The sequence below is a fragment of the Antedon bifida genome, chromosome 7 (assembly GCF_963402885.1).
Source record: "Antedon bifida chromosome 7, ecAntBifi1.1, whole genome shotgun sequence".
NCBI lineage: Eukaryota > Metazoa > Echinodermata > Crinoidea > Comatulida > Antedonidae > Antedon > Antedon bifida.
In genome coordinates, this window is record NC_136232.1 from 7,788,059 (window position 1) to 7,813,111 (window position 25,053).

At 32.7% G+C, this 25,053-nt stretch overlaps 2 protein-coding genes and 1 pseudogene across 2 annotated transcripts in view; 1 reads left to right on the plus strand and 2 right to left on the minus strand.

Moving 5' to 3' along the window:
* The window catches only part of LOC144848860 (uncharacterized), a 28,143-nt gene extending 6,908 nt beyond the window's left edge, over positions 1-21,235 (minus strand). Inside the window, exons 1-24 of the mRNA XM_078705800.1 lie at positions 21,144-21,235; positions 11,261-11,391; positions 10,475-10,601; positions 9,988-10,116; positions 9,675-9,770; positions 8,465-8,601; positions 8,132-8,336; positions 7,748-7,859; positions 7,225-7,379; positions 6,952-7,074; positions 6,392-6,549; positions 5,847-5,997; positions 5,426-5,560; positions 4,144-4,304; positions 3,553-3,859; positions 3,126-3,236; positions 2,820-3,017; positions 2,496-2,668; positions 2,201-2,402; positions 1,895-2,095; positions 1,539-1,719; positions 1,295-1,428; positions 888-1,172; positions 244-368 (exon numbers count right to left, since the gene is read on the minus strand). Coding sequence (XP_078561926.1) covers positions 244-368; positions 888-1,172; positions 1,295-1,428; positions 1,539-1,719; positions 1,895-2,095; positions 2,201-2,402; positions 2,496-2,668; positions 2,820-3,017; positions 3,126-3,236; positions 3,553-3,859; positions 4,144-4,304; positions 5,426-5,560; positions 5,847-5,997; positions 6,392-6,549; positions 6,952-7,074; positions 7,225-7,379; positions 7,748-7,859; positions 8,132-8,336; positions 8,465-8,601; positions 9,675-9,770; positions 9,988-10,116; positions 10,475-10,601; positions 11,261-11,370 — 3,716 coding nt within the window. The 5' untranslated portion in view covers positions 11,371-11,391; positions 21,144-21,235. The remainder of the gene's footprint in view (positions 1-243; positions 369-887; positions 1,173-1,294; positions 1,429-1,538; positions 1,720-1,894; positions 2,096-2,200; positions 2,403-2,495; positions 2,669-2,819; positions 3,018-3,125; positions 3,237-3,552; positions 3,860-4,143; positions 4,305-5,425; positions 5,561-5,846; positions 5,998-6,391; positions 6,550-6,951; positions 7,075-7,224; positions 7,380-7,747; positions 7,860-8,131; positions 8,337-8,464; positions 8,602-9,674; positions 9,771-9,987; positions 10,117-10,474; positions 10,602-11,260; positions 11,392-21,143) is intronic.
* Positions 13,164-21,305, minus strand: LOC144848874 (uncharacterized; annotated as a pseudogene).
* Positions 21,306-22,308: 1,003 nt separating this feature from the next.
* LOC144848152 (uncharacterized) lies at positions 22,309-23,794 on the plus strand. Its single transcript, XM_078704844.1, has 3 exons — positions 22,309-22,792; positions 22,826-22,906; positions 23,015-23,794. Exons 1-3 carry the CDS (start codon positions 22,594-22,596, stop codon positions 23,566-23,568), a joined length of 834 nt encoding a protein of 277 aa, XP_078560970.1. The 5' UTR covers positions 22,309-22,593; the 3' UTR covers positions 23,569-23,794.
* The last annotated feature ends 1,259 nt before the right edge of the window (positions 23,795-25,053 follow it).

Consider the following 25,053-nt stretch of genomic DNA (forward strand, 5'->3'; position numbering starts at 1 on the left):
TGTCTACACTATCAAACTAGTTTGACCAAAAAAGTGTGATGTGCCCAAATATGGTAGTGATATGCTTAAATATGGTAGTGATATGACATCATCATGTCCATATATGGCCACATCACATTTTTTTTAACATAAAGTTTGATAGTGTAGACAGAGCATACGTCCAGATGATGATACAATGTTTGTAGGTCATAGGTCAAATCGTTTCTCATTGAATTAATAAACAGAAAGAAAGAATAAACATACTTTGATATTAGATAACTTAGTGTGGTACCAAATGTTCTGTCTTGATTGGTTATAGCCAGTGACATTTGAAGATTATTAGACTTGCCATCTATTACGTCTTGAGAAGCTTTTATTAACTCATTATCCTGTTAAAACCAATATAAAATAAACAATTATACAGCAGAATCAATAGATGTTCAGTAGAACACAATTAACAAATACAGTCCTCTCTGGTTCGATTTAAATAAATAACCTGATGCGGACAGGGTCAGTACCATAACATTCTGCCTTTAGCTAAGACTGAATATAAAAAATGTAGCTTTGCATGCAAAGGAACTTAAATGGAACAATCTTTGTGTTGACATTCACTCATCTACGACCCTACATAAACTTCAATAAAAATGTTGAAATATATATTTAAATACTGTACATAACATGTTAAAGAATTGTTGAAATTGTATTTTGTATGTGCATGGCCCCAGGGAAAAACAAAAACATGTGTTGATCTGGGCTTCCATGGTTAAAAATAGAGTTGAATTGAATTGTTTAAAAGATTTGAACGAACGAAGATTCACACAACATTTGACCAAACAATAGTGGAGGCGCTTGCTGAACAAGAGGCTGTTGTCAATGTATGACAGAAATATTGCATCAAATTAACTTACCAATCTTTTCTGCAGACTGAAATCCTGTGCTACACACCCACCCACAATGGAAACTCCTGCTCGCATATCCTTGGCGTTCTTCAATATTCCGTCAAATTCCAAAAGTTTCGCTTTTGAGTTGATTGGCCTGCTAGACACTTTTAGCATATCTGATCGACCAATCATATCTTGGAAGGAGTAAAAACCCATCTTGGCCATATATTGCCGAATTTCTTCAGCAACCATAAATAGGTAATTAATGACATGTTCTGGCGCTCCTTTAAATTTCTTTCGCAACTCAGGGTCCTGTAAAATAACGTTACAAACAAATGCATACTTTCTTTACTAAATTTCCACTATATTTCAAATACTAAAAGTTATATTTCACCATTTTAATAGTTTAATATCTTGGATCATAAAAAGCTCACCTGTGTTGCTACGCCAACAGGACATGTGTTAAGATGACACTTTCTCATCATTGTGCAGCCAAGCGTGATGAGAGGTGCAGTGGAAAATGCAAACTCATCTGCACCAAGAAGAGCACCAATAACGACATCACGTCCTGTAATTTGAAAAAAAAAAGGACAGATTATAACATAATTTATGCTTTTATATATTGATGATTTCTAATTAGTATGATGTAATATCTAATCCCTAAATATTCTAACCTACCTGTTCTCAATTGACCATCAGTCTGCACAACCACTCTGGAACGGAGGTTGTTGAGGACAAGTGTTTGGTGGGTTTCAGCTAGGCCTAGCTCCCAGGGTAGGCCAGCGTGCTTGATTCCTGTCCATGTACTGGCCCCAGTGCCTCCATCGTGACCAGAGATTGTGATGTGCTCAGCTTTGCCCTAGAGCATATTAAGAAAAAAATTATTGAATTGGACAAATTAAAACCTCTGTAGCATATCTAATTTATTTGTACTGAGACTAATTGAAAATACTATCTATACCAGCAATATCGAAACAACCGCAAATGGGAAATATATTACCTTGAAGTTGACCCACAGGAAAATGTCAACCTACCTTAGCAACACCAGCCGCTACAATGCCAACTCCGACCTCTGACACTAGCTTGACACTGATCCTAGCATCTGGGTTTGAGCATTTCAGGTCATAGATTACCTGGGCTAGATCTTCAATGGAGTAGATGTCATGATGAGGTGGTGGAGAGATTAAGCCCACCCCTGGGACAGAGTGACGGGTCTCTGCAATTTGTTCAGTTACCTACAAAGTAAAAACAGTAACAGTTAATTTGCAGAAAACAGAAATTCTTTTAAATTTGAACAATTCAAATAGGTACAATTGAATCAGGTCACAAAAAATACATACCTTGTAGGCCGGTAGCTCACCCCCTTCGCCTGGCTTAGCCCCCTGAGCCATCTTAATTTGGAGATCATCAGAATTGGCTAAGTATGCACTTGTGACACCAAATCGACCAGAGGCTATCTGTTTGATTGCTGATCGAATATCTTTATCTTTGTATCGGTTCTCATTTTCTCCTCCTTCGCCAGTATTACTTTTCCCACCGATTCTGGAATTGAAACCAAAAAACGTCAATCAGTGGTCGAGTAGTTTAAATTAAAGACGCACTTATTCTAACTCAGGTTTATAAAAAATAACGAACCTGTTCATAGCAACAGCAAGTGTTTGGTGAGTTTCTAGGGAGAGACTTCCAAAGCTCATGGCGCCAGTTGCAAATCTCTTCACAATACTGGACGCCTCTTCTACCAATGATAAGTCCAACGGTTCGTCTGCTTCGACGATGTCAAGTTGACCACGCAGAGTGCAAGCTTTGATCTATAAAATGATATATATAATTATTACTTTATAATAATAGGCGCAGTACATACAAAAAAAGACACTATTGGAAAAATGGTGCCCTGAAGGAGAAATTTAAATAAAATCAGATGAATAATTATATGTAATTAAAATCAATATATTAACTTACTGATTCAAATTGAGATTCGCTAAACTTATCGTATGCCGATTGACTTTTATTGCGAGCAGCATCTTGGAGATTAGCAATGCTGACTGGATCGTTGACATGCTTCTCACCCCCTTGACGCCAATGGTATATTCCAGTGTCCAGGATGTTCCCACCATCACATTCTCGATCGGAGTAGGCTAAGGCATGCCTTTGAAGAGTCTGAAATGAAATACTGCTACATGAATAAAAATTCACATATTACATATTTCTTACAGTTTTTCATAAGTTTATACAATGATATAATAGACAAAATGAATGTGTTTTTACCTCTTCAGCTAAAACATCAAATGTTACGCCACCAATCCTAGAAGCAGATCCAGTAAAACACTTGTCAACTACATCCTGCCCAAGACCAAGAGCTTCAAAGATTTGAGCCCCCTAGATAAAATATATTGTAAAGTATATAAGAATCATTTGCAAGGTTACTTGATATTCTGATTCCTTAAACCGTAAAGATCTGTCTACACTATCAAACTTATGTGACAAAAAAATGTGATGTGCCCATATATGGACACAATGATGTCATATCACTACCATATTTAAGCATATCATTACCATATTTGGACACATCACACTTTTTTTGTCAAAATAGTTTGATAGTGTAGACATAGCTTAACAGAAAAATCTATTTTATCATAGGGGTGTTTAACCAAACACACTAGAGTGAGTATACAACAAAAAGCTATTAAAATACCTTGTAGCTCTGAAGAGTTGAAATCCCCATCTTTGCCATTACTTTCCGGATCCCGTATGTAGTGGCAGCCGAGAACTGCTTGAAAATCTGTTCATCTGTGGGTGCTGGGTCGAGTAGTCCTTCGTTCCGCAGCATCATAACACTTTCATAGATCAGGTAGGGGCATATAGCATCTGCCCCGTACCCTAGTAACAAACACATGTGGTGGATCTCTCTTGTTTCACCGGATTCAATAATCAGACCAACTTTCATGCGTTGTCTTGTCTTGATCAAATGGTGGTGTACAGCTCCTAAGGCCAGCATGGAGCTACAAAGAATGACATGGAATTTAAAGCTATTTTTATTTCTTCATTCAAGACAAAACATCCCAGACTTAACTGAGTGGTAGTGCAGAACTATTGGACAGAGGAAAATGGAAAAAGAGGCTAGCTCCACTGAAAATGTGTATGCCTCCCTGTGAGCTGAAGTAAGTAACTATTTCATGCAATATGCTCTCTAGTTCTAAACCAGCTTTTAAATGTACATGAATTTATTTATGTTGGGTGAGGTGAGAAGGCAACATTTATTTATTTTTAGAAATAAACTGAATACCTGACATGAACTCTTTCCTTGCCTGCTTTTCTATCAGACAACACAAGTAAAGTGTAGCCTTCATCAACAGCCTCTGATGCATTGCTACAGATTCGATCCAAGGCTGGCACTAGTCCATCACAACCATCAATTACTGGATATGTCATATCAATTGTCTTTGTCTGTTATTATAAACAATTGTAAGATACAAAGAAAAAACAATACAAAGAGGCTATAAGGAAGCTTTTCATGGTGGATGAAAGGTGACAGGTGGAAAACGTAAATGTATGTAGTGACAGACGAGGTAACCCAGCTTACGCTCTGTCTACACTATGGGCCTGTTTCTGCTGCAACTGCTCAAAATACGGTATAAAAATACGGTATAAAATACGGTATTTTTTATACCGTATTTTTCAGTACTCCGTTTCTGCTAACAATACTTCTTGGGTGGTCGTGTTAAATTTCATCCTTTTTACCCAAATTGCCATTCATTTATTTGGTCGATAATTAAAAGTCGCAATAAAGGAAGTTTTACGCCTCACTTTCAACAGGCTAGCCCTAGTGATAGAGATGTTGTGAGAGCACAGAAAATATCGTAATGGGGACAAGTAATTCGTTCCCTCCCCGAGTTATTGTCTTTTGCAATGTTGTACTGCTTTCACAGGCTCTTCAGCTTTGAGTTTACTTGCTTTGGAGACAAGTCTATTCCGTACTCCTGCTTAATTTTTTTAGAAATGTCTTTATAAATGTGGTTGTCCCTTTTATTACCTTTTAGTTGGCCGGACATTTAACTTCCCCTCTTTCCCCACACCCCTTTTCCCCACACAGATTTATATAGTAAATACTGTGACGTCTTCGCTCCACATTTTTGCCGAATATATCTATACACGTGTGTAAAACAGCTCACAGCGACAGAAAATAAAAACACGATGTCGACCTCATGTCGCAGGTCAAAAAATATACGGTATTTTTTATTGGCAGCAGAAAGGGGTACAAAAAATACGGTATAAATTTGTAAATACCGTATTTTATCCACAAATTTTGTGGGGAAAATACGGTATACAAAATACGGTATTTTTTTTATGAGCGCAGTTTCTGCTGCCAAAAAAATACGGTATAAATACGGTATGTGATATATCCATATATGGATATGATGATGTCATATCACTACCATATTTAGGTATATCACTACCATATTTGGGCACATCATACTTTTTGTCAAACCAGTTTGATGGTGTAGACAGAGCGTAAGCTGGGTTACCTCGTCTGTCACTACACAGTACAAATACATTCATATGCCTACCTTCCATCCTTTATGGCTGGTTGATTTGAGAACATGAAGGTCTTGCAGAGAAATGACTGGCTTTGGGAGGTACAACCGTCTACACTGCAAAGAACATGGCTCTAAGATGTTTGCTTCTGGTCCAATAGCACATTCCTACAATAAAGGAACAAATATGGATTTTAATTGAATTAAAGAAGTTACATATATATCGGTATGTATTTCCGTACTCGATTCCTCAAAACATTTCTAAAGCTCTGTCTACACTATCAAACTATTTTGAGAGAAAAAAAATGATGTGCCCAAATATGGTAGTGATATGCCCAAATATGGTAGTGATATGACATCATTATGCCCATATATGGGCACATCACAATTTGTTATTTGATAGTGTAGACAGAGCTTTAGAGTTATAAAATGTGATAAAATTCAATGAACTTACCAGTGACATAACGATAGATTCCCTGATTGGGTCAATAGGTGGGTTGGTAACCTGCGCAAATAGTTGCTTAAAATACTCAAACACCAGAGGGTTACGTTGAGACAGGCAGGCAAGGGGTGCATCATTGCCCATTGATCCTAGTGGTTCTTTCCTGAAAATATTAAAATATCATGGTTTATAATCTTCTTCTTTTCTTATATATTTAGGCAAATTGCGAAGGATAACCATAAGCAAATTCATTCACTATCCTTCTTAAAGGTGGCAATCCTGTTCACAAGACAAACATATACACAAGATGCTCTACATAAACAAAGTCTTATGGAGTGGAGTTATAAATTATCATTATCATTGGAAAAATCCTGACACTGAACACTTGAACCCAGGACCCTTGGATTGGTAGCCAAGCATCATAACCATAAGCCACAACTCCATTCATGATTCAACATAAATTTTCTAAGTAGAATATAGAAGAAGTAGGATAAAATAACCAAAAAATGAGGCTTATTAACATTCCACTTACAAGAAGATTAATCACGATCACTTACTTGTTGATAAACATAGGGACAACTAGCATATGTATCTGTTCTACTGTGTAGCCAAACAAAGGTAGTCGGTGGTCAGTGGTCACTGATTTGGTCAAGAGGCTTGAATCTGCTTGAAATTTATTATCATTGGCTTTATACAGGTCTTCCATAGTGATCACCTGAAAAAAAAAGAAACATTCTAAATATTATTTTCTTAAACAATTGTCAAAGATGAGATGGTACGGCCACATTACAAGATCATCTGGACTTGCAAAATCTATCATGCGAGAAACTGTATCAAAGAATGGACAAAGCTGACTCATAATAAGACACTGAGGATGGCGGAGGACAGGGCCACATGGAGGAGAGTTGTTTAATCATCTACTGTGCCCCGACAGCCCCTAATCGGCTAAGTTCAAATCTCAATATCAAACAAGATATTCAAAATGTTTAACAACTTTAACAAAAGGTACGTTGTTTTAAATGTACACATACCTCTTTTTGTAGCCAAGAGCCTACAGGTCTTATGCATACATACCTCTTTTTGTAGCCAAGAGCCTACAGGTCTTATGCATACATACCTCTTTTTGTAGCCAAGAGCCTACAGGTCTAGACTCTGATATAGTTTTCTTTAGCTCTTCATCTTGAGTAAATTCAGCCAAACATGTATCCACTAGCAACATACGTCCGGGTTTCAAACGCCCCTACACAAATATTTTAATAGATAATTTTTTTAATCAATCGATCCTACAAATTAGACCATTTCTTTAAATTAGAGTTTGGTTTTAAAAAGGCAGTTGGGATGGCTTAAGAACACTCACCTCATTTTAAAATGCAAAATCAAATGTAATTACCTTCTGTGATATTTCTTCATGAGGTATATCGATGACGCCAACTTCGCTGCTCATGTACATAACACCAGACTTGGTGAGGTAATATCGTGATGGTCTTAGGCCGTTACGATCCAAGATGGCGCCAACATAACGTCCATCAGAGAAGGTAAACAAGGCTATCAATAAAAGTTATAAAGTTATATCATTTTTTTAAAAACTTTAGTTACTTTAAAGTTACTTTAAATTAATATACATGAATTCAATCTTTATCTTGATGGAATTTTGTATTTTAAAAACAACCTAATTTCTTCGAAAAATGTTTTCATCTGGTTTTTATATTAACTATCTGTATATAATTCTTTACGTTAAAACATTCATGAATACGTATGTGTTGTAAACAAGTCGAAACGTCACACACTTACGTATTCATGAATGGTTAAATGTAAAGAATACGGGTAACCTAATGTCATTCTACATTTTAAATATTTTTTTGATTATACAGCAGACCTTTATATGAACAGATTATTATCAATTTCCTGTTTACCTGGTCCATCCCATGGCTCCATAGAGAAAGAGGCCCATCGGTAGAAATCTTTCTTATGTTTGGGCATCAACTGGTCCTGCTGCCAGGCCTCTGGGACCATTGTCATCACAGCCTACAAAACAATACATTTTACAATACTTTATGCCAGCAAGCTAGCATGTTACTAAATATCAGTGAGAATTGAACATTCAGTAAAAGGTGAAATCATTAGTTTAATAAGGTGTCATTATTTGTTTTATCCAAGTAAATATTCATAAAACAAGAAATATATCTTTTTCACTTTAAGTCGAATCACACTGTTTTTAAAATAATATTCTTAAAATATGTCCATAAAAAAACTTTACAGCACAGTGGCTTAGGAGGAAATTTTACTTAGGTTATTACCTCTGGTAGTGTTCGGCACCCAGCCATGATAAGAAATTCTAGCACATTATCAAACTGGCCCGAGTCTGACTGTCCTTCTTCAACTACCGGATACAATGCTTTGAGATCCTCACCAAATAACGAACTGCTCATGATGCCCTCACGAGCCTTCATCAGGTTTACATTACCACGTAGAGTGTTGATCTCGCCATTGTGTGCTAGATATCTGAACAAAATTGTAAGTAGTAGTTAGTTTTCTAATTGTAAATTCTCTTTAAAAAAAGGTTTCAAGTTCACAACATCACAAATTAGAGTAAATATAAAATCTAGTTATCTACAAATTTGAAATCTTACCTTTGTGGATGAGCTCGGCTCCAACTTGGGAAAGTATTGGTAGAGAATCTGTTGTGAACGAGGGCAAAATGGGTAACAAAATCATCATTTGACAAATCTTTGTAGTAACCAAATAGCTGAGATGTGGTCAATTGACCCTGCAAGAGAATAATCAAATAATATAAATAATAAATGGTTATATTTATGTACAAATTGTGTAATTTATGTTAATTTAATGATTTTTTCATTTTCGAATGTAAAGTTCTTAAATCACATAAAAAGTTTATGTTTCTTGTGATATTCAAAATATTTAACCTTTGACCTGTGAAAACAATTTCAAATTCTTTAAGATGAATCATCTACAATCAATAAATATCATCATCATTTCATAATCCAATATTTGCTTGCAATATTAATGAAATATCAATAACTTTGTTTGCGCATTTTATAATCAGAAGTTACGTCACAAATTTAACAAGATATTAAATTAGCTGACAGTCCAACTGTAAAAGGTTGCATCGCTCTTTTAACCTAAAAACTATTCATAAATAAACATACTAATTTAAAATATTCAATTAGGCAGTCATATCTTTAAATATTTAATCAGTTTAAATCAATAACACTAATAGATATAGGATTCTCCTTTAACTACTTTTTAATTACGCTGAACTTTAATTATAAAGAAAGATGAGAAATTAATCCAATCAATCACAAGTTTTCAATTAAAGACGCAATCTGAAACGCAAGTTTCTAATTTTAGCGTTACTTAATGGATTTGTGGTCACGGCTCACTGACTGCTAGCTTCAGTGCCGTGTACGAAGGTATGTTAATCTGGGACCGAACGTCATGAGAAGAATTTAATAGACGAAAGCTCAATAATGTACTTAGATTTGACGTCATGAAGTACACATTTTAATATGAGGTAACGCAATCAGGATTAAATACAAAATACCAATGCTGATAAGTTCAAAATAGTTGCTGTAGATAATTTAACTTTTTGTTCAAAGAAAAGAAATTTACTCAAATTAACATTCAATATAAAAACTTAAACTTGCACAGGAATAATATGATTATATTTAAATGTAATTAAAAAAATATACATATACAAAAATAAATATATAATATATTAAATTTTATCAAAATTCAAGTTTCAAACTTTGTAATGGTCAAATTAAATTTTTTCTGGAATTACAATAAATCTTGATTTTAATGTGATCAAAATACTCTTACCTTATATACAATTGTGTCTAATGACAGTGTACAGATATAGAATGTTGGACCTTGCTTTGGAATATAATGTGTGGCTCTTTTACGCAAAATAAAAATCTGTTAGAAGAAAAAATAATCACGTTTTTAATTACATATCGTAATTTATACCACATATCCTTTCGGGAACATCTCATTTAGCCACCCATTACGGGATCATTTCAATGGGTCACAGAGGCGTCCCCTTAATACGGTTCTGTGCCAACACAATAAATTAGCCATTAGAATTTTATTGGTTTCTTATTTTATTACATTTTGTTATTAATAAGATACTCACTTGGCGTCGAAAGACATCTTCTTTAAGGTCACATGAAGTGACAAAAACTTGTCGTATGAAAGGTTTATTTTTGCGGGCAATGTCACCAATTAATGATTCATCGCATGGTAATTGACGCCAACACAGAACCTATATGAATAATATATATATATCTTAAAATTATATCTTCTTTATATATGAATACAAATTATGAATAGATTTTTGAAAAAGGTTGTGCAAAGCCTATTGTAACTAATGATATTTCAAAACAAGAAATGAATGTAAAAAACAATAATAATAATAATATCAAATATGATTGTGTATAGGGGGTGGGGGTGTCTAGGGACGAAATTACCAAATTGTTGTGTCCATAGCTCTGTCTACACTATCAAACTTATGTGACAAAAACATTTGATGTGCCAATATATGGACATGACGTCATATCACTACCATATTTGGGCATATCACTACCATATTTGGGCACATCACACTAGTTTTATTTTTTTACCTTCAGTTTGTACTCATTAGCAAGATCTTCAAATATCTTCTGCGCAACTTGGCTTGTTTTTTCCTCCATAAATACAACGCCAGTTGCATACTGACCAACGTCGGGTAAATTCAAACCATGAGTTGATCTAAAAGATAATATTAGTAAGAGGCTTAACGATAAATACACACTCAGCCTGTTGTATGTAATGACTCATGACAGCCAAATAAAAGAGCATTATATTAATAAATAAAATAGTATTAAAGCTAAACCGGGACAGAAAAAATATGTATACGTCCCATCGAAAGGATGGTACTGATGATAGTACAAAATTTAAAAATGTAAAAAATTAAGGACAAAAACATGATACCACTAGAGTAGCATGCTAATTCACATGACAGATGGTATAAACCAGTCAAAACTGGTCAGGTTCTAGACACAGCTCACAACAACTGTTAGAATTACTGCAGTAAGGGCATATGGCGCTGTGTGATGGATGTTGGATTACTGATAGTGAGATCATGGTTCGAATCCAACTCTCGCCGCATTGCCCGTATCCTTAGGCAAGACACTTTACTTACATTTGACTCTCTCAGGTGTATAAATGGGTACCGGTTAGATCAAGACACAACTTTGTGCTGATTACTAGCTGCATTATGGGAGTATGTTTCCACACATGTTTGATACATAAAAATGACCTGGGTAATAATGTGCTATGTAAAGCGCCTTTCAGCTTGATTATTCATGAAAAGGGTGCTATAGAAATGTGGTAATTATTATTATTGTTATTATAATCAACTTGCATACTTTAGGTCTTTTTTGTAAAGTTCATGAGGGATTGCTGCTTGGATTCCTGCGCCATCTCCAACATTTTCATCTGCTCCGCATCCTCCTCGGTGGTTCATCCTTGTCAACATCACCTCTGCATCACGCAATACCTGCAAAACAAAATGGGGAACTTCAGTTTGAAATCTAATCCCACTTAATTTTGTTTCCAAAATGTATAATCTTGATCAAACAAGAATTCAATTAAATTATATTACAATTTTATTCTAATGCAGTTTAACTGCAGTAACTACCATATTTTGAATATGATTTGAATTTATTTCAAAGTTTATGAGGCATTCACTGCAATGTGTTTATGTATATTTGGATAAACAGAATAAAGAATGAACCAAATTTTGTTTACTGCAGATCTAGAATTGTATGTAGTGAGTACAGAAACTTAGCCTATTCTCACTCCTGGTTATTTTTCATTGGTAACTGAATTATTATTATTAATTTCTATAGTATTACAATAAAAAGGAATCAATCAGAATTAATTAATTAATTAATTAATTTCTGTTATATTTGATACTTTAAAATAGGTTCACATTCTTGATATTCTGTCATCTCTCAACAAACAATCAAAGAATAAATATTTAAACGGAAGAAATCTTTCAATTTAATAAGCAAACAAAAGGACAACTGGATTATTGACATCTTCAATGAAACCTATCTTGACAAGATAAAGTAACTATCTTAATCAAACAAATAACTACCAATTTAGACAGCGGTGGCTTAACGGCTATGAGCGCTCACTGGCTAAACCCAGCTTTGGGGTCTACATACAGTACATCGACCCATGACCTAAAAATAATAAAATGTATGCATCTATTTTGGGCATGAGGATAACATGATATTCCTCACGTAATTATTAAAACAACTATTTGACCCTTAAAACATACATATATTATGTTTTGTTTGTTTGTTTTTTATCACAAGTAGAAAGCATGAACAATGAATGACAGCAAAAGCAGCCAAGGACTAAACCCAGCAAACAATTTTACGTTTTTGTAACGTTATAATTACGTTATTTTTTGGTTATAAAAACGTTTTCTAATAACGTTGCACGAACGCAAAAATGTCGACCTTTTTATACGACTTTTTAACGTTCAAAAAAACGTTCAAAATAACGTGTTTATAACGTTTTTTGAACGTCCTCAATAATGTTCAGAAATAACGTGTTAAATACGTATTTATAACTTCTACAATAACGTTGCACGAACGAGAAAATGTCGACCTTTTTATACGACTTTATAACGTCCAAAATAACATTCAAAATAACGTGTTTATAACGTCTTTTGAACGTCCTCAATAATGTTCATAAATAACGTATTCAAAACGTATTTACAACTTTTGCAACAACGTTGATAAAAAACGTGTCCGAGACGTTTTTTTAACGTTTTATGTAATGTTTGTAAATGACGTATTCGCAACATGTTTTTAACGTCCAAAATAACATTCAAACATAACGTATGCAACGCGTTTTTATAACGTCCTAAAAAATGTTCACAAATAACGTGTTAGGGACGTGCCTTCTACGTTAACAGCAACGTTTGTAAATGACGTATTTGCTATTAACGTTCTCAATGATGTTTTTAAATAACGTATGTAAAGCGTAATTATGACTTTCGCACATACGAATTAGTAACGTTCATTATAACGTACCAGATACATTTTCAAATCGTAGTTTGATAATGTTGCATCATAAACTTTTTACCACTGACGAATTTATAACGTCCATATTTGACGTCTTGAAAAGTTAATACTTAGTTATATACAACGATTTGGGTAACGTTACCACATAATTATATGTGTTCTGCAGATATACGCGTTACATAGCTCATTATTCGTTAAAACATGTAGTTAGTATAAGACATATAAAAACAAGCAATTTAAAATGAAATATTGTTTTTGATTTATTCTATTATCTGATTAAAAAAAGACATACACTATTGCAATTAGCTTAAGAGGAAGGAACTTGATTATTATTAGAGAGCTTTCGCTATTTTGATCAGGAACGAGAACCAGCAGTAATTACCCGTTCTTGATAATACGGTGATCGATAATGAGAAACATTGTTCTTTTAAACGAGAATGAGCAAATTTGCCTATAAGTCGTCCTCATCTCTGCTGTCTGGCACATCCCGTTCCTGAAAAGAGAAAAAAAATGTAAAACTAGGTAAATAAAATGAATGAGCAGTAAATCTTAAATAAATTTTTTAAGTGTTATTAGTTTACAAAATTAAATTATTGTCATTCTAATCGGATTTTTTTTTCTAAATGATTTTGGCTATTGACTATTTGGTGTTTTTTATGTGGTTGCCCATTCCCTATTAAATTTACATTACAGTATGTAGTTGTTATGTTTATTTCGTATTCGATAGTGTTGTTGGGTCTAAATACTAAGCCCTATCAGTACCAGACGTTAGTTGTAATTTACTTTATTCCAACATTTGTATCCCGTAACTTTACATTAATTATTCGTTTGAGTGCGATTGTACGAATGTGTTTTATTGCTTTATTTACCACTTGGTGAAACTGTACAACAATGACTAGTATCTTTTAGTTTGTAAACTATTTAGTCTTAAACTGATGCGGACTATAGTAAACTTCATCATTACAATATGAGTGATACGTAAAAGCATGGATGATTAAGTTATTTCGCCATGGTAAAAAATAAATGATAAATCAAATTTAATTTATTCTTACCTTGTATCTTGAGCCACCTAGTCTGTTGGGAGCGTGCTTCAGTGTTTCAGCAATATCTATCTCCACACACATTGCTTCGTTTGTGGGTGAGCTCGCATACACGATTCTAAAGATGAACAATTTGAATGGGAGTTTTTAGTCACAATGTACACATTTAAAACTTCAAAATCCTGTATTAGCAGTAAACATTAATGCCATTATGTTTTTTTTTGTTTTTAGTAAATAAACGACTTAGGCCTATAATTTAGAAAGTTCAGTACTTTACATTATGCGCGCGCCAAACACATAAGTACTAATGTGCATGAGCACATTTGGTTTTAAGCCTCTAGTAACATTTAGTACAACCATAAAAACTGCTATGAAATTTCAAGAAGACTAATAATCAACATGTAGCCAATGACTAAGCCTATTAGGCTAATACTAGACTTACTTATTATTACACTGCACAGCTGCGTCTTGCAAAATGCAGCTTTGCCTTTTCGGCCCTTATAACTGTAAGTGACAGCACCTTGTTGGTGGCCACCTTCCTCATAATACGACGAACAGTATCACCTGCCCTGTGTCCCGTCAAGGCGCTTAAATAGTTTACTTTTTTGGAGTATAAATAATAAATAATGATTATTAATATGTATATAACACACATTGTAAAGGAATACTAAAGAAAATAGTACAAAAAAGTCTCAAGTACATCACATAATAATAGATGAATTATGTAACACGAAATATTAAGCCTAATTGGATTTGGTTTTGTAAAAAGGTAATGCAGTATAAATGTAACATCGCAACATTTTATTATTATACACAATTATAATACGTACAGTACAATAATATTAATACATTTATTTGTATTAAATGAAACTAAATTCAAACTTGATAATGTATTCCAAACAATAAATAAACCATGTTATGTTAAATAAATATTCACGGCTTTTTTTAATATCTAGTAACAATTACTGTACTAATTACATAAGCAACCTACATTGCATTGTTTTCTGTAGGAAAAGATACAAAGCATCGATTAACAAAAAATTAAAAAACCTCAATATATAAGGATTAATGAAACAATAACTCACCGCAAATATATTGGCTTGATAGAAGCTGTTGTTGATAATAATTAGGATACTTTACTTGACTTTTTGAACGAGCTTCTCTTTTTCCGCAGCAGAACGCAAGTGACACTGTATATGTAATTAAATCCCGCGCCGTGTCGAATTTATTATTCTGAGCTCCGCCTGTGATTGGTTGCCGATGACTCAAGCAAGCTTTTTAAATGGCGACCGTTTCACCTCCACGAATACAATTATTTATTTTAAACGAATAATGTTTGCAGCTCTAAAACAAATTTCATAGTTTGATCATAAACCTATACTTTATAGATCCATGGTTTGATCAACCCAGTATTATTGTAGACTATTATTGTAGCCCTATTTAGCATGATTCCCTATTTAGCATTATTGCGCCTCATTTATGACTATCATATACAACCCTTTGTTAGTAGATTTTATATGTGAAACTTTAGTCTATACTCTATATGTAGCTCTTCACAAATAATAACAATAATAACTTAAACCCAGGTTCTCAATTTCAGCTACAAAATCGATGAAACACAGAATTCCAATAGAAAATGCTTTTATTAATTATAACACAGAACTGCTTACTTTTAAAACTCAATACTAACTACACAGATCTGACTCATCTATCCAATTTCACAGTATTCCTAGATAACACCATGGAGGAATTTTTCCTCCATGATAACACAGGCTATAAAACTATCTTATTCCCCACCACAAAACCCACAAAATGGACCAGTTGTTATGGAAACCTAGATAAAGGAGGTACAGTCTTAATTAATTCAGAGTGTGGAATGTGTAAAATCAAACTAAGATATGATCATTGAGGATATACAAGCTACTAGTAAATATGAACTTAAATACAATAAGATAATAATACTGCTTTTAGATTCCTAAAGCCTAATAATTGAATTTCTTTTTATTCGTAAATTTAAATTTATTTATTTATTGGATAGAACATCACATAAAGAGATTTTACCTTTAGATTTACTAGTGTACAAGTTAATAATGTTGACCATATACTTTATTCTGTAATTGTTGGTTTTAGACCAGTTACCCTGGAAATTAACGATCTTACATTCTTGTAATGTATGATCAAGTTACAAAAATTAGCAATAAGCTAATCAACAGGTTAACTATACATTATTCAACAGTATGTAAGGGCACTCATGGCCCAAGTACAAAAATAGAAAATAATAGGCCTACATAAAATTAAATTTAAGTAGCAGTAAAAGCATAATAATTAGTTCTCTTTTTATATGCGAAAAAGGCAAATTATACCAGGTTATTGATTACTTTTTAATTTTTGTTATTCATTAATAAAAATATAAACTTTTTTCATTTTTCAAAAAGGAGTGACTAATTTCTTTGTAGTTTGGACATACTCAAACAAAGTGATATTCATTTCAACCTCGTTACATTTGCAAACTTTTTATCTAAAGAACGGAATTAAATTTGATATGTGACATATGTGTCATACAAGTCACATTATAAGGTGAAATACAAAATATGAATGAATAAATGTAGCTATATTAAATATAAAAACACAGTTAAGCAGAAAAGTATGATAGTTGGTGAATAAAAATGTAATCAGAAGGAAAAAAAACAAACATATATATCGGTCAATACTGTTTTAAATGGTATGTTAAGATCTGTTCGCCAATACAGTATATCTTAAATTCCATTCTACAACAAGGTTGATTTATATAAGTTACCATGGTAATTAACGACGTACCCTCTTGTAATAGGATATAGTACAAGTTTCAGAGTAGAACTCGGGTTAAATATTATAATGACAATGTACTTCGGCCGTATACTTTTTAAATGTTAACATTCAAATTTTTAAATACAATACAATCGTTTGTGTTTAATAACGCTCTTTAATGAGTGTATGACTATGACTATGTTTTATTTTATAATTATACTTATTTTGAATACACAATTTAATGAAAAAGTAAAAATACACTGTAAGAACCAACGTTGGTTAAAGGAAATGAGGTACATTGATGACAAATTATGTAATTGTATTTATCCTAATTTAGATAAACAATTTTGCTTTATAGAATCCGATTGTTTATTGAGTGTAGATTTAAATACTTTGATCAATATTATTTCCTTCATTAGACATTAGATAAGATTTTAAAGTAAATATGCAATGATATGTTGTTTCCTGTTGTTGTATTCTTTAATGCGAATTGCCAAAGGCATGGGGGAATTACAATAATTTCCTTTAATCTTTGATCTGCTTTGATCTCACTCTCCCCTAATATACCAAAATGAACAATAATTGATCTCTTGATTAAGAGAATTTAATTAGCAGCCAACGTTTCACCAATGAAAATTACTGTCAAACCCAAGAAAATATCATAGGCGCGCCTACTTTTTTTAATTTGTATTTACTACACAAATGTTATAATGTAAAAGAAAAATACTAGTGTCAAGTTTTTTTTTAAAATTAACTTAGGCGCACTTTTAGTAAAAAAGTGTTGTAATTGTATTTTAGAACCATAGGCATCATATTTTGAAAAATTAAAAATGTCCAAATCATCTAAAATTCTAGTAAATTACCCAATTTTTATACTAAAGATAAATAAATACATATACAATTATTGTACCAAATTTGAACAAAATTGAAGTTGGTTAAGTATTTTTCCGCGATGGTTTTTGAATGATGTTTTTACAGTTTTATTTTATCCAAATCATACTAAATTTCTATTACTAATCAAAATCTAACTTTCCGATATACTGTATTACAATTTTGGAATTAAATACTTTTTTATGAGTGGAACACACTTACGATATTAAATATTAAATGTAATGTAATTATTAGTCATAAATTAGATATTATTTGACTTTTTTCCCCGTTATTTGAAACCTACGCGAAATAATATGAGAGGACGCTGTTTTACTGGTAATAGATATGGTTATTGTGTGTTCTATTCTTCCGCTCGAGTATTCTTTAACCCCACAGACTACATCGCCCAGATAGCGAGATCCTAAATATGTTTGTATTCTTATACTATAGGAAAGGTGATTCCATTTTGCTAAAGGAACCTTTATAAATACAATAGCTTTATTTATTTGCAGTTTATTCAACAAGAAACGGAAATTAAATATCTAAATAAATAAAGTATAGACATCATGAATTAAATTAATAAGTACTTTTAGTACGAGAAAATGTATTATCAATGGGCAAAATGTGTAGCATTGATGCCATAAAAAATAAATTGACGAGTCTCGGTAAATATGTAGGCTAGCTCGTGGTTCAGTGTAGCGGAGGAAATTCACTTTAGCTGCGTATCTTTATTACCACTCCGCGAGAGAAGTTGGCCTAACGGGTAGGCCTAGGACTTGTAGTGTGGGGGGCCTAGCAAGTCAAGCAGAGTGCCTCGGTCAACCTACGTTCCCTAGTAGGTAGAAGGTTAAGTTAGACCAGTCCATTTAGGCCTACTATAGCGGAAAAAGTTCTGGTGGTTCTACTTTTTTTATTTGTATTAAATGATTTATCAAATGGATATAGTATGTACATTATTCTATGAATTATGATGCGGATTATCGGGTAGCACATTATTTTAAATGGATAGCATGGATTGGGTAGCACAATCAAATGGATAGCACATTGGGTAGCACATTATTTCCGGTAGCACATTATTTGAAATGGATAGCACATTGGGTAGCACAATCAAATGGATAGTAACTGTACATTATTCTATATGGATTATGATGCGGATTATCGGGTAGCACATTCCTTCAAATGAATAGCACATTATTTCAATTAGATAGCATGGATATGGGCAGCACAATCAAATTGAGCACATTGGGTAACACATTGCATTAAATGGGAGCCTTGTGCAGTTATTCTATGCGGATCATTATCGGGTATAGCACATTAAAATTGGGAGGACATAACAATAATTTAGTATTAATTATCCGACTAACTTCATGATCTTTCAATAAATATATGCGTGTTATCTGAAAAAGGACATATCTTGCCAGATACAGAACAGCCGTTTCTTGTTGTTAGACATGAACCGTACAAGAGAATCGTATTTCTGAACGTTTGTCTTGAACGTTGTATAAATGTTATATTGGTACGTTATCAAGACGTCAAAATATTACGTTAATGAATAACATATAAACTACGTTATTATAATACGTTTTTATAACATTATTATTACATCTTAAATTAACGTTAGTTTATAGTTTGCATTTTACGTTTGTATAAAGTATTTCTGAACGTTTGTCTTGAACGTTGTATAAATGTTATATTGGTACGTTATCAAGACGTCAAAATATTACGTTAATGAATAACATATAAACTACGTTATTATAATACGTTTTTATAACATTATTATTACATCTTAAATTAACGTTAGTTTATAGTTTGCATTTTACGTTTGTATAAAGTATTTCTGAACGTTTGTCTTGAACGTTGTATAAATGTTATATTGGTACGTTATCAAGACGTCAAAATGTTACGTTAATGAATAACATATAAACTACGTTATTATAATACGTTTTTATAACATTATTATTACATCTTAAATTAACGTTAGTTTATAGTTTGTATTTTACGTTTGTATAACGTATTTCTAAACGTTTGTCTTGAACGTTGTTTAAATGTTATATTGGTACGTTGTCAAGACGTCAGAATGTTACGTAAATGAATAACATAAAAACTACGTTATTATAATACGTTTTTATAACATTATTATTACATCTTAAATTAACGTTATTTTATAGTTTGTATTTTACGTTTTTATAACGTATTTTTCAAACGTTAGGTCTGAACGTAATATAATTGTCACATGTAAACGTTATTAAAACGTTAATATGTTACGTTACTATACAACAATAATCAAACGTTTCTCAATTACGTAAATAAAACGTTGTGAAAACGTTTTTGTATTAACGTAATTTTATTCACATTATGTAACGTTTTAATGACGTTGTGACAATGTACTTTTGTAACGTTATTATCAGAAACCAAACTATAACGTTCGCGAATGTTGTCATAACGTTATGTGTTTGCTGGGAAAGCAGCCAATAGGAATTAAAGCAGCCAATAGGACTAAAAGCAGTCAATTTGACTAAAAGCAGCCAATAGGACTAAAAAAGCTGTCAATAGGACTAAAAGCAGCCAATAGGACTAAAAGCAGTCAATAGGACTAAAAGCAGTCAATAGGACTAAAAGCTGCTAATACTGTAGGACTAAAAGCAGCCAATAGGACTAAAAGCAGCCAATAGGACTAATAAAAACAGCCAATATAAGTAAACAAGAGGTTTAGTATCATGAATATAATGCCTGGTAATATTAAACTTTTGACATCTGTTATAAATAAAGCCACTGTTGTTGTTGTTGTTTGTGTACTGCGTAGTAATAAATTCAGTTTTAGCTTTTTAGCAGTGGGATTATCAGATCAAACATTATGAAACGTAAAGCTCTGTCTACACTATAAAACTACTGTAGTTTGACAAAACAAGTGTGATGTACCTAAATATGGGAGTGATATGCTCAAATATGGTAGTGATATGACATCATCATGTCTATATATGGGCATTATATTAACAGTTTTCAAAAGCAATGCACCTTGATGGTTTGACAGTTGAGGAAAAGATGTTAACCTCATACTACTCCTCCACCCTCCCACCTTAACCACAAACTAATATACCAGAGAACAGCAAAAGACAAGTTTATTGCCATCCATCAAGTAAATATTAATTAGAGGTAGTCCATAATTAGAGCCAATATTCTTTTTATACTAGGAATACTCTTTAATCATAGACTTAGACATAGGAAATATGAAAATAGTACAAGGGCATGTTTGTTACTAAGGAAGTCCAATAATTCTATTGACCACTGATATACTTACTGACATTCTAGATGTTAAGACATACCAACAGCTGCAGCCATATGTTTTATTTTATTATTCATTTTTCTTAAATGTAGAGTACTACTACTAACAAACTACTTAATAATATTAATGATATATAATAATATTGATTGATAAAATTGCTGCAACTTATTTTATTATATCTGATGGTGTTTGTCACTAAGAAAAATAAAACAATAAAACTGTATGGTACCTTATGCGATTTCTCGCCACTAATATTGACAACAAATCCGACACCACACGCATCTTTTTCGTACTCTGGTCTGTATAGGCCTTGGGCTTGAGGAAGGCCATTCGCCATTAGTGTTGGACTTGATATGTCACTGGTCTCACGGTTACCAGGATCGCAATCCATTTTTTTCTGTAAAGTGTAAGAACAAATTATTAATTCATATAAGAGGCCTAGAGTAGTTAGTATAGGGCCTACTGCAAATATGTGATCAATATGGAGAATAAAAAGGTGTGGTAGAAGGCGTACTTTTATATTAACTGACCTAGACTCTTTTAGGGCCTTTTTGAATGATGTCAATGAATGGATGATGGATAGGCCCTCCTTGCTTGACCCTTCAGACAAAAGAAGAAGGTAGCTCACTCACAGACTACACTGAAGATAGGAGGGGCTTAAAATTAGGCTAGATTTCAAATTAATGTCCTAACTTAAACTAGGCTTATGCCTACCACTACTTACTAATCTATATAGATGCTATTTTCGAGGATGTTTTAATATGCCTTGATTGAAGAAGTCTGCAGACCATGCCTGGTCAGCATGGAGATCAAAGACCAAATGAACAAAAAGTTACGGCGATTCCATTTACAAATGGGGAAAATAAAATTCATTCAACGAAATATTTCTTCAATTAATTACCTAATAGTTAATTAAATATTCAGTAAATCGTATAGCTGATATATAAAAAAATAAAATAAAAATACAAAAGAATATTTTTCATCAATAAGGTTAAACGAAAAAACATTAAACATATTACTTTTACCATATACATAGTTGATTCTACCTCTCTATGCCAAACAAAACAATAAGCAAACACATTTTAAACAAAATCGTATAAATAAAATGTGGATTGTTTAAAAATTACATTTTCTTACCGTAGTTTGCTATTAAGCTTGACTGAAACCTCAAATAATATCAGCTAGGGAGAGAACTTCATCACCACACACACCATACGCCAAAGATCAAAGATAAATACTAAAACACGTGCATTTCCCTCATAATAATAACATTAGAATTTTCACGTCGCGATCACGCTGAACACATGCCTTTTGAAGGGATGTGCAATAAACCAATCACAGCATAGAAAGCCTTATTAGGAAGTTGGATTACCTTTAGAGACGCCAGATGAGCCAATCAACGAGCGGAATTGATCGTGGTAGCAGCATGTTTTTGCTTGGCGCTTAATGAATGAGTACGTGTGTAAAATCATAAGCAATAACATAGCAAGCAGATAACCTCGATAGATGTACTTTTTTTTGTTGGCAAAGCTAAAAATATCGCTAGATAAAAATCGTAAACAAACGCAATTACGTGAGTTTTCTAAAAGAACTGTGAGTTTACATTAATTTAATAATTCAAATATAACTCGACTGCTTCTTATTTTTAACCACCAACTTTTATAAGATAAGAAGTGAGAATGCCTTTTGATCAAACCGCCGACGATGAAGGTTGCCTTTCTTCACGGCACGGCGGTGCTACTGCAGAGCTAGATGATGATGCGAACAACAACCCATATTTGGATGGATGGCGAAATGATGGCGAAAGAGATGATATTTTTGAAAAGACATTGCAAATGCCTCTTGAAAAAGCAAGTTTTACGAAATTGATGAAATTGGAAGAAAACAAAGACGACTGGAAAGATGGTGGTAAAGATAAAGAAAATGATGAGAGCAATTCAATTAATGATTGTGGGCTCATTTGTTTACGAAAACATGAACTGTCTGTTGAAGGTATGTATGGTGTTAGCTAAGCTACATTTATTTAATAAATAAAACCAAAATTTAATTTTATATTAGGGCCTAATGTAATATTAAAACACGTTTTTATTTTGTTTGTAGGTGTACACGTTGATCAGTGCATTTTACCAGGTTTCAAGTACAAAGTTCGAAGGTTAGGAGTCAAGAACCTACACTTATTTGAAGGTCGTGCTCTTCATCTTCTAAGCATTAGCCAAGGATACGGAAAAAGAATCACATTCGAATCCAAAATAAAAAACTTAAACTCAAACTATTTTTGGTCAGACTCCAATGACGACGGTTACGGATTTAGTTTAATCGCTGTCGAGCGTGGCGATAAATTTACCATTTGCAACCTGCGGAGGCGTCCTATCGGGCATGCGATCGTGGAAGATGTTGATGAATCCCAAAACGAAATAAACTCTAAAATTGACGGTACAGAGATTACAAAAGAAGTCGGTATAAGAATGCGGTGTCGAGTTCGGTACACTTCCGAACCACACGGTATGATGTCATTACGCAGGGAAGAGACTGTATTCATAAATGGCTTAGCAGTTGTCGCAACAAGTCAAACAAATTTAAAAGCAGTTACTAAATTACTAAAAAACATTGAATTGACGTCGGTTGGTCCATGTTTGTTTGTTAAAGAACAATGAAACAATGTTATCGTTAATAATTCGCACAAAACTAGCAAAGGTGTTAACAGCAGTGTACAAGTATTATACCAAAAATTAATAATAGTTTACGCACAAATATTTATCCTTGGTACTGTATCTATAATGTGTCCAGTCCCTAGGCAAATTTTGTAATACAGTGTCACGTGGGACTGTGACATCTGTATTTCAGAATGTCTCCATGATACTGGCCAGATAATTAAAGATGTATTGTCCCCCTGAAAAAAATAATTCTTAAAAAATGTTTGGCTGAATATGCCATTTTGATGTCACATAATAGTTATCCACTTTGACCAAAAAATTGGATACAAAAAAATTTATTTACCTGAAATAAATGCAATTTAAAGCAAAAAATAGTCAAATTGGCTGCCAGCCAATGGGTTTTTAGTTGAATTTAACCATTTATTTTGCTATTTTATAGGTGAAAACTTTTTTTTTTCATTTTTTTCTATGGAAGTGATTAAATGTATTAAAACTACAAAATAATCTATTCAAAGTCTGATTAAATTAATCTTTATTTTTCATGTTTTTGTGGGACAATACATCTTTAATGGAACATGAATTTGGGCAATACCGAAAATATTTATATTTTACGCACAAATCCTTGAGTGATATATAGTTAAAGTTAAGTATATTTAACCTACCTGAAAAAATGTATTGTTGTTTTATCTTCAAGTGATAGTATAGTAGTAGATAAAAACTGAAATAACTACATTCATAAATCCAAATGAAAATTGATTTTTCAAGCGTACCCTTTTTTTCCAGTCGAGTAGTGTGCAGAAATTAATTGTTTCCGAATGTTTAGATTGCGTGAAATAAACTGTAAATAATTGAATCTATAAACAAATGAATATTATATGGTAATATAACTTGACATGAATTGGTTTGGTTGGTTTGTAATAGGAATGTTTAAAATTGTACAATATCTAATTATTATTATACACTTTATTGGAGGGAGAGGATGGTGCTTAGCTTGCCAATATGTAAACAACATAATTATGCTAAATAAATATCTACAAAATAAATTTAAATGATTTTTTAAAAGTTTGGTAGTAGTTTGAAATAGATTATACACTTATTGGAGGGAGAGGATGGTGCTTAGCTTGCCAATATGTAAACAACATAATTATGCTAAATAAATATCTACAAAATAAATTTAAATGATTTTTTAAAAGTTTGGTAATAGTTTGAAATAGTTCAAAACTTAAAAAGTTATAATGAATGTTTAAATTGTACAATATTTAATGATTAATATTAAATACACTTTTTTAAATATGTTGGGGGGGGGGGGGGATTGGGGTATGCGTGTTTAATGGTGCTTAGCTTGCCAAAGTACTGTAATTTAAATTGATTTCAACAGTAGTGTTAAATTGAAGACAATAAAAAGGATATTGTATGTGTATTTATTGTTCCATGTGTATTACTTTGCAATCTGAAATATACAGCTCTTTTAAAGCTCTGTCTACA